At 41.9% G+C, this 15981-nt stretch overlaps 1 protein-coding gene across 3 annotated transcripts in view; it reads right to left on the bottom strand.

Moving 5' to 3' along the window:
- Positions 1 to 241: 241 nt before the first annotated feature.
- siah1 (siah E3 ubiquitin protein ligase 1) overlaps positions 242 to 15981 on the bottom strand; it is a 36539-nt gene continuing 20799 nt past the window's right edge. For all 3 annotated transcript variants that reach the window (XM_049574725.1, XM_049574726.1, XM_049574724.1), the window contains exons 2-5: positions 13416 to 13472; positions 6049 to 6230; positions 3344 to 3640; positions 242 to 2070 (exon numbers count right to left, since the gene is read on the bottom strand). In XM_049574725.1, coding sequence (XP_049430682.1) covers positions 1699 to 2070; positions 3344 to 3640; positions 6049 to 6230; positions 13416 to 13425 — 861 coding nt within the window. In that variant the 5' untranslated portion in view covers positions 13426 to 13472 and the 3' untranslated portion in view covers positions 242 to 1698. The remainder of the gene's footprint in view (positions 2071 to 3343; positions 3641 to 6048; positions 6231 to 13415; positions 13473 to 15981) is intronic.

Consider the following 15981-nt stretch of genomic DNA (forward strand, 5'->3'; position numbering starts at 1 on the left):
TTTTAATTTTTGTTTTTAAAAGTCATTACAAAAAATGATAATTATGATAATCTCCATTTAATAATAACAATAGCAACATTGTAACGGTAGAAACTGTCCCTCATTCCTGGTTGGGTGATCAGTCAATCAGTGGTTGAGGCTGACACTGGCAGACAGAGCGACATGGAGGCAGAGAAGAATTGAAAGGAGAGCGGAGAGAGAAGGGAGAAAGTGAGCAGAATTTTTGCCACGTCCATCTCGTACACACACACACACACACACATATACATACACACACACACACACACACACACACATATCAGGAGTTCTTTGCTCCTCTCATACAAAAAAAAGACAACTAAAATAATTAAAAAGAAACAGACTTATAAAATAAACCCCAAAAGAAAACTGTGACTCAACTGAAATGCAGTGTTTTTTTTTCTTCCTCGTTCTGAAAAACATCAAAAAGACCCCTCTAATCCTCGGTCAAAGATGCTCCGACACGCACTCAACTCATTCGCTAGTACACCTGCACACATGGCCTGTAATGCAAGGAACAGGTGTGTGTTTTGTGTGTGTGAGAACTCCACTGTGGTGTCCATTCCATGAAAATAATAATAATAAAAAAAAATCCAGGGCTGATGTAGCTGAGGGCCTTCTTAAATCCATACAGTATGAGAGCAGAGTCTGTTCTAAGAACTATCAACAACGACAGTCAACTATTTAAAGAGCGTCCGATGCACAATCTTTAGCTTCGGGTGGACCAGATGTGGGCCGGAAGGAAACCAGATGAGCCTGATGTTGTGTAGACCGACTGCTGTCTTGGACATAACTGGATGTCAATGGTTATGGGTGCTACAGCCGTCCATGTCTGTGGGCGGCGGTTCCAGTCCCAGCCATCAATAGCAAAGTCAGTCACAGGTGAAGCTAAATACCCAAATCTGCGTTACAGAACTTCATGAGCTTTGGGTTCCACTCTGAGCTAGCTAATACATGAAGACGCCCGCTGAGGTGAAAGCCAGCCACGGTTGGAGCCCTACGAGTGTCGGTAGCGTGTGAACCGTTCAATCCAGGAGGTCTGAGTGGTACTGAGGTGGAATACAAACAGCAGGGAATCGGGGGGTTGGGGGTAGGTGTGGCTAGATAGCTGACTAGCACTGACCGGGAGTCCATATTGAAATATAGCTTGAGCCCTCCTCAGTGTGTGGCTGTCAGGGCGCAGGGCTGCTCAGTGATGACTGGCCTCCAGCGTCTCTGGGTGAAGGTCGCAGAGCTGTAGTGTCTGAAATGTCTGAGGATGACGGAGGGGAAGAGAAGAAAGAGAGACACTAAAATAAGAGCGGTGGGAAAAATCACTTGATGAGACGGGAGTTTGACAAGCGAGTTTGACTGAACAGCTTTTCAGTTTATGTCCTTGTTTTATGACCAAGAGAGGGCGAGACTGCATGTGCGTGCAAGAGTCTCACATATGTTTGTGTGTTTGTTAAGAAGTCTATAGCCATCACTACACAGTCATGTCCTTGTTTTATTCATCCATCCATCCATTTATCCATCCCACCCCCTGGGCCTCCGCGGCTGCCCGATCAGACAGTCCAGTTCCACGTCTCAAGGGGTGAGGCAGAAAGGGGGTTAGCGCTGTGAGGTCACAACCGATTTGACCCCCTTAAAAAATGCCCCCTGACAATCTGTAACTTTTTGACCCTCTTCTCTTCAAAGTTCTTAGCACATGGAGATGGTGACGTTGATGCCCAAGTTGCCGTTCTCCGCAAACAGCTGTGCGATGGACGTGTCGAACACCAGGCAGTCGCTGTTCATGATGGCCGTGGCGATGCCCTCGTGGATGGAGCGCGGCGTGGCCTCCCAGGTGAGGCGGCGCCGGTGCCCATTGAGCTCCAGCCGGTAGGCGAAGTTCTCGGCCTGTTTGCGGGTCCCGATGAGCTGCACGATGGCAAAGAACTGCTGGTGGCCGTCATACTTCTCCTGCTTCTCCAGCACCAGCATGAAGTGGAAGCCGAAGCAGGACTGCATCATTACCCAGTCCACGGCGCCCGGGAGGTTGATGTCAGTGGCCAGGAACACGATGTCCTCCCCCTGGACAGAGACACACAAAACAGGTCAAACAGGTTTAGTCATCATCTCACAAGGATACATATCATGAAAAGTCCCTAAACTTGAGGACTGTTTAAGTAAAACACTTTTTGGAGCACAAACCTAACAGTGCTTGTACCTATACTTTGTTGTCTGTTTTAAACTAGTTATTTTCTAAATAACTATTTGCCATTTTCTGAAACTTCTGACTCTGCACTCTAGTGCCATCTATTGGCAGTATCTATGCTAACATAAAGGACACAAGCGTTTCTATTTCTGTATGTAAAGGGGTTATTAAAGAGCCCTAAAAGTGTGAGGTTTTGACGGCGTGTTATGCAATTCACCACCGAGAGATTTAAAAAGCACCTAGCAGTTAGCAGCTAACTCAGAGATAACGAACAGCAACCGAAATGTCCGCAAATTGGTAAAACAACAAGGTCCGAGAGCTCCATATAACGGGGACATTAATCACTGTTATTGCTGTGTAATGCCATTGTTATTGTTTAGAAACTGTTGCCCGATGCTGCTGTGTTACAAGTCACACTTCTTTCGTTTTCAGAAAGCCAGCATGCTTCCCAATATCAAACACTGGGGCAGCATTATGCCACAGTTGTCTGGTTCTGTATAAAAAAGCAGAAGTGGTGTCATGAGAGGACTTTATAGTTGCAGTATATTATGCAAATATGGTTACTGATATGTAAATGAGTAGAGTGCCCCATTAATTTGAATTTTAATCACACTGTTTTCTTGTTCTTGGCAGGAAATGCTAAATTAAAATAAAGTAAAGCACAGTAATGTTTTGCACACTAATACAAATTTGGAAATTTTAAACAAAGGTAGAAGTATTGTGTGGTGCCTGAGTTTGGACGAGCTGAAAAGACCAACCAAAAACCATTTAACTGGTCAAAACATCCATAATTTAATTATATATGATCAGCTGTAGTTTTTAGAGAAATGTGGTCAGTCTCTATGACTAACAGGATACCACAAACAACAGAATGCATTTCCCATTACAGTAGGGTGGATGGAAACGTACAGAATAACAGCTGATATTCCACATACACATATATATGCCAGCCATGTTTCTAACCACGCCCAGGATCTGATGGGTCATTCATGGTGCTGTGAAACTTACCTCACCCTAAACACAAATGTGGACAAATAGAGATGTTACCTGTGTCCCAAAAGACTCATCTTTTGCTTCGACAGATGTCACTTAACACCCTTACTGAGCCTAATTTATATAAGAAACAGAGAAGACGAGTCAGTGTCTGACCTGCAGTGTGGTGATGGACTTGTGCTGGTGCATCAGGTGAGGCATGACAGCGTCCAGGGAGCCCTGCCACTTGCAGGAGGCGCCAGGGCAGGGGCAGGAGTACGGCCGAAACTCGCACAGCTCTTCGTGCTCCGTCTTGTCGGTGTGAGGCAGCGTGACTTCGCAGCCCGATGAGGCATACTTGCAGGGGAAGAGGACAGAGTTAGCCACCTTCTCCATGGCCAGGTTCCTGATGGAGCCCAGAGGGCCTCGGCAGGTGGGGCAGCAGGTGAGCTTGGGCCGGCAGTTGGAACATACCTGGGAAAGGACACATAAAACATGTTAAGGAACAAGTTAGGGTTTTCCTCCGCAAGATGTTCTTCTCTTAGAGGAATGAAGAGGATTCTGAAATGTCATCAGGGGCCCAAGCACCCAAGATTTGTTATCATAGTTGCCCTCATTTTCTGTGCTCTGATTTCCCTGTATACTTAAACTTTTTGTTTTTTGGTTTTCAGTGCAACTGACATTTTAGCCAATAACTTGGAACACTTTCTTGGAGTTACACTCTGGGTCAAGATGCTTATTTACAAATACAGTCTGTTTCATCAGTACTTTAATTTGGCAGCCATTGTGAGCTGTTAAAACCTGCAGCTTGTGCTACAGGAAGCATATTAAGGGATGACTTTATTATTTTGAGAACCCAGTTTGTCTGCTGAACAGTATTTATCATGAGTAGGTGGAGCAGTTCAGACAGAGGACAGAGGACATTACTGTATAATAATGTATTCAGGCTCCAACAGTTCTTCCTGGGACACTATCAGGCTAAATTTTTGGAATCTACCCTTGGAACTCTTTCACGTTTTTAAAAATACACATCATAATTTTCAAACCTTGAAGATGTAGTGGTTAACTTTTATCAGATTTGCTGAATCTGTCACTACATCCAGAGAGTAGTTCATACGACAGTCTGTGAAAGAGTCATGCTCCTCTGCCACCTTGTAGGGTTTCAATGGCATTACCCACAAGTGAACAAAAATAACCAATCAGAGCCAAGCATTACCTAACGCAGCTGTAAATCATGTCAATTACTGCTCATGAACTGTGGTCAGAAATATATTTTAGTGTACTGTTTAGATGTAAAATGAAAAGTTGGTTACCCAGTGGCCGGGTTAGATACAGTAGGTAATAGGTAATGCAGTAACAGAATCTTGATTCATATTTGATCAGTGCTGCCCGGTTTGACAGTCAATAGCAGTGATTGACATGATTGACAGCTACATTACAAACTCCTCAACTCTGATTGGTTGTTTTCATTCAATGGTAATGGTCAAGCCATTGGAAGCAGAACCTGGTGCAGGGAAACATGACTTTTTCTCACAGAATAACTGTCTCATGAATATCGACAGTTTCAGCAACTATGACATTACCTAACGCAGCTGTAAATCATGTCAATTACTGCTCGTGAACTGTGGTCAGAAATATATTTTAGTGTACTGTTTAGATGTAAAATGAAAAGTTGGTTACCCAGTGGCCGGGTTAGATACAGTAGTCAAAAACTAAGCACTGCTCACTGGCCTGTCACAAACTTTCTCATTTTATAGCTAAACAGTACACTAAAATATGTTTCTGAAAACATCTGTTGTGAGAAATAGGTAATGCAGTAACAGAATCTTGATTCATATTTGATCAGTGCTGCCCGGTTTGACAGTCAATAGCAGTGATTGACATGATTGACAGCTACATTACAAACTCCTCAACTCTGATTGGTTGTTTTCATTCAATGGTAATGGTCAAGCCATTGGAAGCAGAACCTGGTGCAGGGAAACATGACTTTTTCTCACAGAATAACTGTCTCATGAATATCGACAGTTTCAGCAACTATGACAAAAAAATACTTTTAGTTACCAACTCTAGCTTTAAACAATACTTTTAAACAGTGGCATATATTGGCTAAAATATATATTTCAAAAAAAAAGGAGGACAATAAGACACAGATACATTGAGATAGAAATAGATGTGTATCTCTAATCACTGTGTGGGGGCCTAGGTTACTTAATAAATAAAAATTATGAAATTAATAACAAAACTTCCTCTATTTTAAAGTTGCAATAAGCAGTCAGCCTCAAATGACCAATTGCAACACTAAGGGATTTCTAAGGGTAATAATAATAGTGACCATGACTAGATTAAGAATATAGCAATTCAGTATGTTGTTATTTACTAACTCCAATGGGACAGAATTTACATTTAACTGAAATACTTCAAACAGCTGTTATCATAATGTCTGACTGAACCCCTGACCTTATTCTGCAACTTATACTGAGCACAGTACAAACACACTGATAGCTGAGGTACTGAAAACAGTGGTATGTCAGTTCTCACTGAGCTTATTTTATGACCAAAATTATTTAGCAATTATTTTGGTCATAAAAAGCCATGGTCACACTTCTTTCACTAAATAGGAAGCTGTGCTATTCATGACTATTAATGATATTATGATTATTAAATCAACACTATTAAAGCCTAACTAGTTTAATGGTGAAATAAGCTCAATAATATAACTATTTTTGCCCATGAGGAAATGTCTGACTACTTCGCAGGCTGTGTGCAACACACCCACACATTTAACTTAAAATATAATGAAAGTGAGGCACTTGATGTGATATCTATAATGTACTGTACATATCAACCAGCTTTGGTCACATTCCAGGCCAGACAGTACATACCAGGTGTCCAGACTGGCACTGCAGGATAGGGGGTAGGACATAGTCGAAGCAGACAGGGCACTCGAACAGGCTGGCCAGGTCGCTGTTGGAGGCAGTGGTGCCTGACAGGGTGGGCACGCGCTGGGAGGGGGGGCACTTGGAGGTTCCTGTGGGCAGCGCGGTGGCAGTCTGGCGACTCATTTCTGGTGAAGGGAGAGAGGGAGAGGGCGGTGATAAAGTTTTCAGCACATTATATGGCACTATATCAGAGAAAAAAAATCTTTGTATCAGAGAAATACGGCCTCTTTCTCTAACTTTGACTTTTCTTACTTACAGCACCTCTATGAGTTATGTGCTCTGAGTCCCTGGCTGTATACCTCTGACACCCCTACATCAAAGCTGAGGGACAATCCATTAATACGAGATGTGGGAAAACAGAGGATGGTAGGCAGACTGAGACTGACAACACCAGCCTGTTTGATGGGACATGAAATCTGGTCATTTCATACAAAATTTAAAAAAAAAAAACCCAATTGGTTGGCTTTCAATAGGCCGACAGCCATTAACTAACCAGTTAATGTTCTACTTTTCTACTTAGTCTGGTGCTGCATTGCCTCAGTGAGCTTTAGTGCTGTATTTCAAAGCACTATCCATTTAGAGGTGGTGACATTTGAATGTTTTGTGATGTTAATGTCTTGACTTTTAATTTATTTTTTGTTACCTTTGCTGACAGCTGGCCAGCCGTGTTAACATGTGGATACATGCCCACCGCCCAGCGTTCGGTCTCCACTGGTTTCTTGGCTGCTCTGCACTGTGCGCTGTGTTGGGTGGGAGCTAACATTAGCCAGCTAGTGGGAGTGCTCATTTAGCTCATAACACCATCCCAGTGGCAGAACATGTTGCTGCGGAAACACTGTGTCCACCAACTGGTCTCTCCCCAGTTCTCTGTGGTGAGAAGTGGTTTCATTTTGACTGCAAACCCCTTTTAGCATTGTTTACTGTGTTAGCACAATTAGCCGTGCTGACAGTGGTAACAGAGCTAACAGTAAAAACATAGTTGACAATGCTAAAGGAATTTAGGGGTTTACCCACAGGAGCAAGCTGGGGGGCAACGGGAGGATGGGCACAAAGTTTCCACAGCAACCCTGTTGGGTCAGGACGACATTACTAGTGATAATTGCTGAATGAGTGGTGCCGCTAGCTAGCTCCCGCCAGACATAAGTGGTGTGAAGTGCAGTAAACTGAAAATAGCAATTAGTATAGATTGACATGCACAACTGGTCAAAAATATTCTCGGCGGTATAACCGTTTTTCCAAGTTTTCATCATCAGATGAGGGATCATCGTTTTAATTTGTTCCCAAATGAACTCTTGTGTTGAGGGAAAAATAACTTCCTTCTCCTTTTATGCTTTCACCAGTTGTGCTATTCAGTGTACATGATGTCATGTAGGTAGATGCTAAACTAATCTATTCTAACCTCATCACTGACAGTCATCATACTTACTCTAAATTCAAATAGGCGCCTAACCAAAACACAATGTTTATTACATATTTGTGACTAGAAAAACGTGACAGTGATGAGCTGCATCTCAAATTACTCTTCAGGCTTCCAGCTTTCAGATGATGTATACCACTTCTATGTGGCATATACTGCTGACCTGCTATCTCCCCCTAAATATCCCCTGTGCCCACCTAAAAAAGACAAAGGATTCCATCATAGTGAAGGGTGGAGTAGAAGAAGTTAAGAATCCTATCTTTGTGATCAACTGTCGATGGTGACAGTATGATTACACTCCACATGGATTCAGTATGTGTATCAATGTAAAATCAATCATCATATAATACTATACAGCTTTGCTGCCTTACAGAGGAAAACAGAGTGGTTACCCACATGTCTCAAACTCTGTAGGCTAGTCATTCTACCACACTTCCCTATTTGTGTAACTGTTGCCTCTAGGAGTTTAGACACTGGTTGCTTCAGGCATTTGGATTTCATTTGGAGCTTCTGTACTTTTAAGGGGGGATATAGCATCTTTCTATAGCACCATATGAGGAATGAGCGAAGAATACATCAGTATCCTCTCTGTCACTGCCTGGCAGTCTCTGAGCCTACCATGTTCAACATGTCTATTATTGTCACAGCAAAAAGTCAGCGCAGCACAGACTTTCTTGGTCACATATATATAAAAAAAGAACAAGCAGACACTAAAGTGAACTCAGATGTGGTGTGTGAAGCTGCTGTTTCCTATCGTGCTGTGCAGTTGCCTTGGTAACAGGTTTGTGGTTAAGTATGGGATGGCCTGTGGAGCAGAGAAAAGGAGAGGGCAGAGAGGAGGAGAGTAATAAATGATGGGCAGGAGAATAGGTGTGTGTTGGGAAACGGGGGCAGAAGGAGAGCTATTGGAGATGAAGGAAGCAGAAGGGGAGGAGGAGATGATGAACAAAGAAGGGAGGGTGAGTGAGAGGAAGAATGAGACAGCAAACTTTAGAATCACGCAGGGCAAGTATATCAGGGGTGGACAGAAAATGCTAAAACTTAAAAGGAACATGGAAAAATGAGGAGGGGTTAAGAGGACATAACAGGGGAAGAGAAAAGGAATGAAAAATGTGCAAATAAGCAAAGAGTGGACACAGCAGTGTGGGTGTGGAGATAAAAAAGGGAGGGAAGGACAGGAGGATAAAGGGGATGTTTCACATGCCAGAACTTTTCCGGGCAGTTCAGGGTTTGGGTGGGATGACTGTGCATGCCTGTGTCCCCACCTACTCCGCTACCTGGCATAGTTCATCCTTTTTATAGCCCTGCCCACAGACAGATGCAGCAGAGGGAGACCCAGAACAGAGAGGAGTAAATGTGGAGAGAGGAGAGGCTAGTATGCGTGGGAGGTGAAGACAAAAGAAGAGAATCAGGTAGTGAGACAGCACGGCAATATGTACACAGACAGTGCAACAGCTGGCAAATTAACACCCACTAGCAAAATGCTGCCAAAGCTTTAGTAATGGCTGCCCAATTTGGCTAACCTAGCAGCTAATTTAGCAATTTCGAGGTGTTAAATAGAGTTCTGCAGCAGTCGGGGAATGATAATAGTTAGTCTTTCCATGTGCATCAGGATCTTTTTTTTTTGGAACTGTTTTTTTTTTTTTTTTTATTAATGATTGCCTTTAACTATTTAAAAAATCTCTGAAAAACACAGTCTGGTCATTTTTCTGAAAACAGCACTATAAACCAAGGAGTCAGTTCCAGGGGTCCGAGCAAGGAAGCCTTTCCAAATTTAAGTGATTTCCTGCTGATGTTTCTGTCCTCTTCCAGAGGGTTCGGATTCACCCAATAACCGTAAATATTAAATGTGATGCTTTTAACTACGTCATCACTACTTGCATAAGCTTCCCTTTTACATCTAGCTTGGTAGCTGGCAGCACTGCCAGCAGGCTGACCGCTTTTGTAAGTGCATCTGTCAGTGTAAAGCCTTTCTGTGCACGCACATGCACACGCATGCCAACTGCAGAGGTAAAAACTGGACCTAATGAGAGACAGTATTAGCTAGCTGTGACTGTGTCTGCCGGCTTGTAAACACATCTGCTGTGGTGGAGATAATGCCTTAGCAGCTATTAATAGAACTTCTTAGCTGGTTAGCATGCTAGCAGCAACGTTAGGAGCAGTGGTGCCGAATTAGCTCAGGACATTCAGCTAGGCCAAGGCCAGGGTCACAGTCAGCTAGCATTCAAGACTGAAATAACTAACACAAAATAGCTTCATACAGGCAGTCACTAACTTGGCAAATACAGTTGGAAGACAATGCTATGATCAGAATTGGTGGCAAAGAGTATTTTCCTGCAGATGGGTAGCTTTATGACACATGTAAATCTTAAGTATTTCTAAATGTTTTTTTCTTTTGGTTGTACATAGAACTTGCACTGTTTTTGCTGAACATTTTCTCAGCAAGCTTATTACCTAAATTACAGTATATGTTGAAGCACTAACTTCTCTCTCTGTACCATTAACATGAACTAAATATTGAACATATCCGATAGTTCATTATTACACTTAAGGAATACAAAACACACCCAGTTACATTAAAAGATATGTCAAACCTTACACATTCAATACGCCCTCCGTTTGGTTCACACTGATACCACAACTCTGATGACTACATGACCAACACCATACTTAAATGTGCTGTTTATGTCCATGTGTGGTGATGTGTTAGGAAAATCCTTCTAATAGATACTTGCTATATTTGGAAAAATGTAAAATCGTTTTGCTTACACAAGCGTTAATAAGAACTCAACTAGTAATTAAGAGTGGAGACTGACTGCCAGCTGTGTGTATCTGTGTGACACACCACAGTGCCATCATGATGTGTGTGACCACTCACGATGACAAGTGGGTGGATGTCAGGGAGAAACATATCAAACTGCCGATCCAGACTGGCTGGAATCATGATAATACTTAAAAGGTAACTTCAGTTTTTGTGTTTAAGTGACTCATAGGGACAACAATTTTTGAAATTGGGCCAGTATTGAGTGACAGGGCTGCGGCCAGCAGCAGCGAAACAGGCTGCAATGTAATCACTCGGGGCAATTATGTACCATCAATGTATGCCCATTGCAAGGGCTTGTTTTTGCCACTGAGATGCTCAGATTGTTATTTAAGTATCTGATAGCATAATGAAAAGGATCCCTACAGAGATCAACCTTTTTTATTGAAGAGTGAGATTCTCGTTGTTTAATCAGAAACAGCCCCGAAATTGCTATGTGTTTTACACTGACAAAATTACCCTTTATTCAAATGTAGTCTGGTGAGTTTGGTGATAGCAATATCAAGACTGTTTCCAGTTAAACAAAAAGATCTTACTTTTTAACGAAAAGGTCTATGTCTGTAGAATCCTTGCCATAATGCAATCTGACCCTTTCAGGGAAAAAGACAAGCAGTTTTAGTGGATGTACATTGATGGTGCATAATTGCCCTGAGTGATTACATTGCAGCCTGTTTTGCAGCTGCCGGCTGAGGCCTGTTGCTCAATACTGGAGCAATTTCAAAAACTGTTGTTTCTATAAAGTCTATTACACACAAAACATGGGAAAAAGTGGTCCTGGTTGAAAAATAAAGAACTTACCCTTTAATTGTAACAAAAAAAGAAGATGTATCCCTTGTATTCACCTGAATGTAGCCTAGAAAAAAATGAGTGGGTTACATTTTATACTACTTGAAGATTTCTGACTGCAGCTCAGTCAGCAGAATTACTGTATGGCTAAACATACTTTTCTGAAATAAAATCAACACTGGACCTCAACCAGGAGGCCAGAAAAGGGGGAACGTTTTGTAGCTGCAGAGTTGAGAAACTTATGTTGCCAAACCCAATCCCAGTATGAGTGAATTACTGTATTGTTTTAATTCAACTTAGAGAGTTTTATCTGTTTACAGGTGATGTTATAATGTAAACTTATGATGTGAATTCTGACAGAAGAGCAGTGATTTTCACTGGTGCACAGCAATGCTTCAAAAAGCCAGCTCAGTTGTGATTGATGTGATTAACACATTGCTTCTGATTGGCTGAACTATACACACACTTTTGGGATCTGGGCACGCAAAACACCAACAGCAAAAGTGGTGATGGTTATATGGCTTTAAGAACAATATAAACAAGTTTCCTCCACTTTAAGAAGGATATGCTGAATTATTTTCTCAGTGGTTTAAACATTTATTCTGACACAAATGCTGCCTGGCTAACAGCAGCTACAATAGCTAGTTGGCAGCATGTAGGGCTTCAACAAGTAGCAACAAGCCCAGCTAAAAGGAGTCAGTGGGGGGATAAACATAGTAGCACAGTTCAGAATTTACAGTTTAGATGGCTTCTGGGTTTCAGTTTTTACAGCGTGGACATTGAAGAGAACCAGTGGCTCATTATGGATGATACTTCCCCAGAGAGCCTTTACAACAAAATTATACATTCAACAAAGTGGTACAACAAAGAGTGTGAGGAGGAGGTGAAAACATGAGCTCAGAGGGGCTGGAGAGACAGAAAGAGTGAGTCAGCTAACCAGAGAGAGGACAATGAGCACATACTGCTCTGTGCCCAGTCATTGTTTGTGTCATCCTTCCTCCACCTCCTTGATACACAGTCCTCTGTGTTCAGAGGGAGCAACATAATGGGAAAGGCAAAAGGACTGTGCATAAACTATTTGTTAGGCACACAGTGTGCACAAAAAAGGGAGCAGTGTCTCTCTTAGGGACAGTGTACCATGGCTCCAGAGTTTTCATTAGCTTCTTAGAGGTATACTATTCTAGATTGTCAGTTCGTGTTTGTAAACAAGCTCACCAGTGAAAGTCAAAGTAAAAGCCAACCCTAGATTTACTCGTTTGGCGTTTCGCTGCTCTATATTTGCATTTTTTCTGTGCTTTGTCTCTTGGATGCCTGTTGCTTATGGTCTGGCAGCTTGTCCCTATCTTTGTATAAAGCTTCAACCTCACCTTAACGTTTTGGGGGTTCACACCCATTAGCGTCCTGAACACAGAACATAAGAAAATTAGAGAATACAGGCAGAGTGAACAGTGTCTCGCCACACACTTCTCATGGGTGGTAAGTAATGACTGAGACGATTACTTTGATATGAGTCCATACATTGTTCTTAGGAAAATCCTGCATAGTGTATCTCTAAATCCTCCACCCTCAATACACCATCTTTAGAGCTGCTGTCTGCTCTCCTCTAAAAAGTAGTGCCTAAGCCGTGGAAGTGAGGCGGAGTGACCACGGGTTGTGCTAGCATGTTAGCTTATCTCATTTAGCTTGTCTTATTTGTGATCTGATGAAAAGAGAGAGAAAGCAAGTGTGGAGGGGCTAAGCGAATCATGCACTGCGCTCAGTGCTACGATGAAATAAGATTTTACTTATTTCAAATTGAAATAGTCAATATGTAGTAGTCAAAGTTGATATTGTGGTGGGCAGCTATAAATAAATAAGTGTATGATGAAGTCTAATTTAATGCACACTGACTGACAAAACATACAAAAAGGCAATTTAAAGAATTTCAGGTTTTGGGTGGTCACAGAGGGATGATTCGACCCATCGACTTTCAGGGGTCAGCCCTAGTTAAAACAGTATGTTCTAACAAAAACTGAACTTAAAAGCTGTAAGCAGATAGAGACATCATGTTGCACACCTGTCTGTGTTGGACAAAGAGTACACAGTGCTATATGTTGCCCAAATGGAGCAAAACTGGGAGATCCAAATCCTCAAAGAGGAAACAATCCAACTAACATCTATGACTACACACACACAATCTGTCAACAGAAGAGGCCGCTGGAACTATTGTCATCAAATACAACTGTAGATGGACAGGGAGACAGATGACGAGGGTGGAAAAATACACTAACAGAAACAAATACCAACCTTCGTCCATAAGATTTCCAAATAAGGCCTTCGTCTTCTCTTGAAATGTGGGGACCTCTGAAAAGAGAGAAAAAACAGAGGTTAATCATGACTTTGAGAAACAAATCTAGAAATAAAACATACTGGTTTGGAATTGTACCAGCTAATTACACCACAACAGTAAACCTACAATAACCATCTACAGAAAGAGAGTTCAATGTGCGGTACTCTGGCCAGTGAAGGAAGATGTTAGTCAACCACATTGTGATGGCCTGGTTCTGTCATTTCTGACAGTGGGTATTACACATGCTCAAGTCTGTTCACATATGACGTGGATGTGATGTACACGATGACACAGTCTCCTGTTTATCTCTGCTGTGCCAACAGACCAGAAGAGACCGGGAGAGGCACTGCCTGTTCAGTGCACTTGACAGAGACTAAGCAATGCTCATTCAAGGCATTTAAGCCACTTACTGTGCTGCTAATGCAATGCACATTAGACTAGACTTCTACAATCATTGATTCCTACTGTGCTGTCTGCTGGCTCCACACTGGTTTCCCAGCACTGTTTATTCATATTTCATAAAGCAGATAAAGCTCCATCCCCAAAGTTAAAGTCTGTGGCTCCTAATCACTGTGTCAGGATGATAACATGCTGATGCATCAGTTTCCAGAAGTGACCAAGCAGCTGGCTAACATCTGTTTACCAACACTGTTGGTTGATAGGCTTTTTAGAACGCTCACTTTTTACCAAATAGCTTCTACAATTAATCAAAGACGATATCATCCTGACCTCAGTGTCATTTAAATAGCAACTCAAATGGCAATGTTAATTAACTATGTTCTAGCACACTTGCAAGCCTGATGATGCTCCGTCACTGCCTGTTACCACTTCTACAGCCACTGAAACTGCTACCTGCTGCAGAGAAGCTGTTCTATACTGAAACAAACATAAACAGAGTTATTATTTAATGTTAAAAACCCTTACACTGCTCCAACAGCTGTTATACAGCCCCTCAAATACCTGTATTAGAATCAGGGATTACTTCTGAAGTGGTAAACACAATTTTATCAAGAATGCACGGATTGTTAAATTCTGGGCCGACACATATGTTTTTGTTCATTTTGTGGTTATTCATTCCTCCTTTTGTGCCAGGGAAACAAAATCTTTGTTCTAAAGTACGCCTTTCTAGTCTTTCCAATCACTCAAACTGCCTTTACACTGCATGTCACATTCACCCATTCAGACACTGGTGGCAAAGGCGATCATATCTCTCACACATTGATGGAACAGCCATCAGGAGCAATTTGGGTTCAGTATCTTGCCCAAGGATACTTAAACATTCAGACTGGAGGAGCTGGGCAATGAATCTCTGATCTTCCAATCAGTGGATGACCTGCTCTTTGAAATAAGGGGACACTATATAAGTCTAGAGCCCCGCTTTTAAGCCTGCACCAAACTGATGCAACACAACTGAACACCATCGGCCACTTCCATTGATGAACGTTATCTCATCTGCCAACAGACTGATGTCAACAAGGTGAATATCAGCCAATACAGATATTCAACCAATAAATCATTGGATCCCTAAGATACATTACATTTCAGAATCTGGACCTAGTATTAAAGGCATAAATAGTCCAAGGTATAAGATCCTGAAAGGTAATTAGTCCAATACAACATGTCGATGTGTGTGTAAACCATCAACAGGAGGAGATGACAAGTTTCTTTTCTCCACTTACAAAACTGTTTCTAAACAACACAGTGGGCAAACCTAGCAGAGGTTTATTTTCTAAACAGTATGTACCTGCATGTCTTCAGCAGTCAATTTGTTGTTGGAAAACGGAAAAGATAACAGGGCATTCATTTTGGAAGCACTGTGACACTCCCTTAGATACTAAGATTCAAGCACGCAAAGTTTATATTGCACACAAATAGTCAAATCATGTGACTGAGGCAGTGATGCAAGGTGGAGCCCATGTAAATATTACACACTTTGAGCACACAGGATTTACATAATGATAAAGCATCCTACTTAAAAGATTATGTTGAGACTTTTCCCTGTAACAACATTAAAAGGTGTCTTTGCCATGTAGATGGCTTCTTCCAACTGTAGCAGATTTTTCACTCCTTTGTGCACCACACATGGCAAACAAACTGCTTGCCAACACATGGCAAAGATGTTGCACTGGGAACGCACTTACTCGAGCTCTTCTATTGTTTCATCTGTTATCAACACTCTCTAGGCTACAAAAACTTCCTGTGTTTCAAGCTGCAACACAAAGTCGGGTGTTTTTAAGGATCTTTGCATGAGCTATATTCACGTTAAAGCCAATATAAACAGAATAGCTTAAAGCACAGTTTTACTACATCTTTACACATCACAGCAACAACAGCTCACCATGTGTACATGAAGTCGAATAAATCCAATGTGAGAGTGAATATCGGAAGTATTCTCAAGCACATGGAAAAAGAGTCATTTTGAACTGAAGTATTCAAATATTTGCATGTGTAATTCAAGAGCAGGGCCTAATGTATTCCAAGTTAGCATTATAAAAGGCAGTGTTTCCCATTACATCCCAATAG

Source organism: Epinephelus fuscoguttatus, linkage group LG4 (genome assembly GCF_011397635.1).
Source record: "Epinephelus fuscoguttatus linkage group LG4, E.fuscoguttatus.final_Chr_v1".
NCBI classification, from domain to species: domain Eukaryota; kingdom Metazoa; phylum Chordata; class Actinopteri; order Perciformes; family Serranidae; genus Epinephelus; species Epinephelus fuscoguttatus.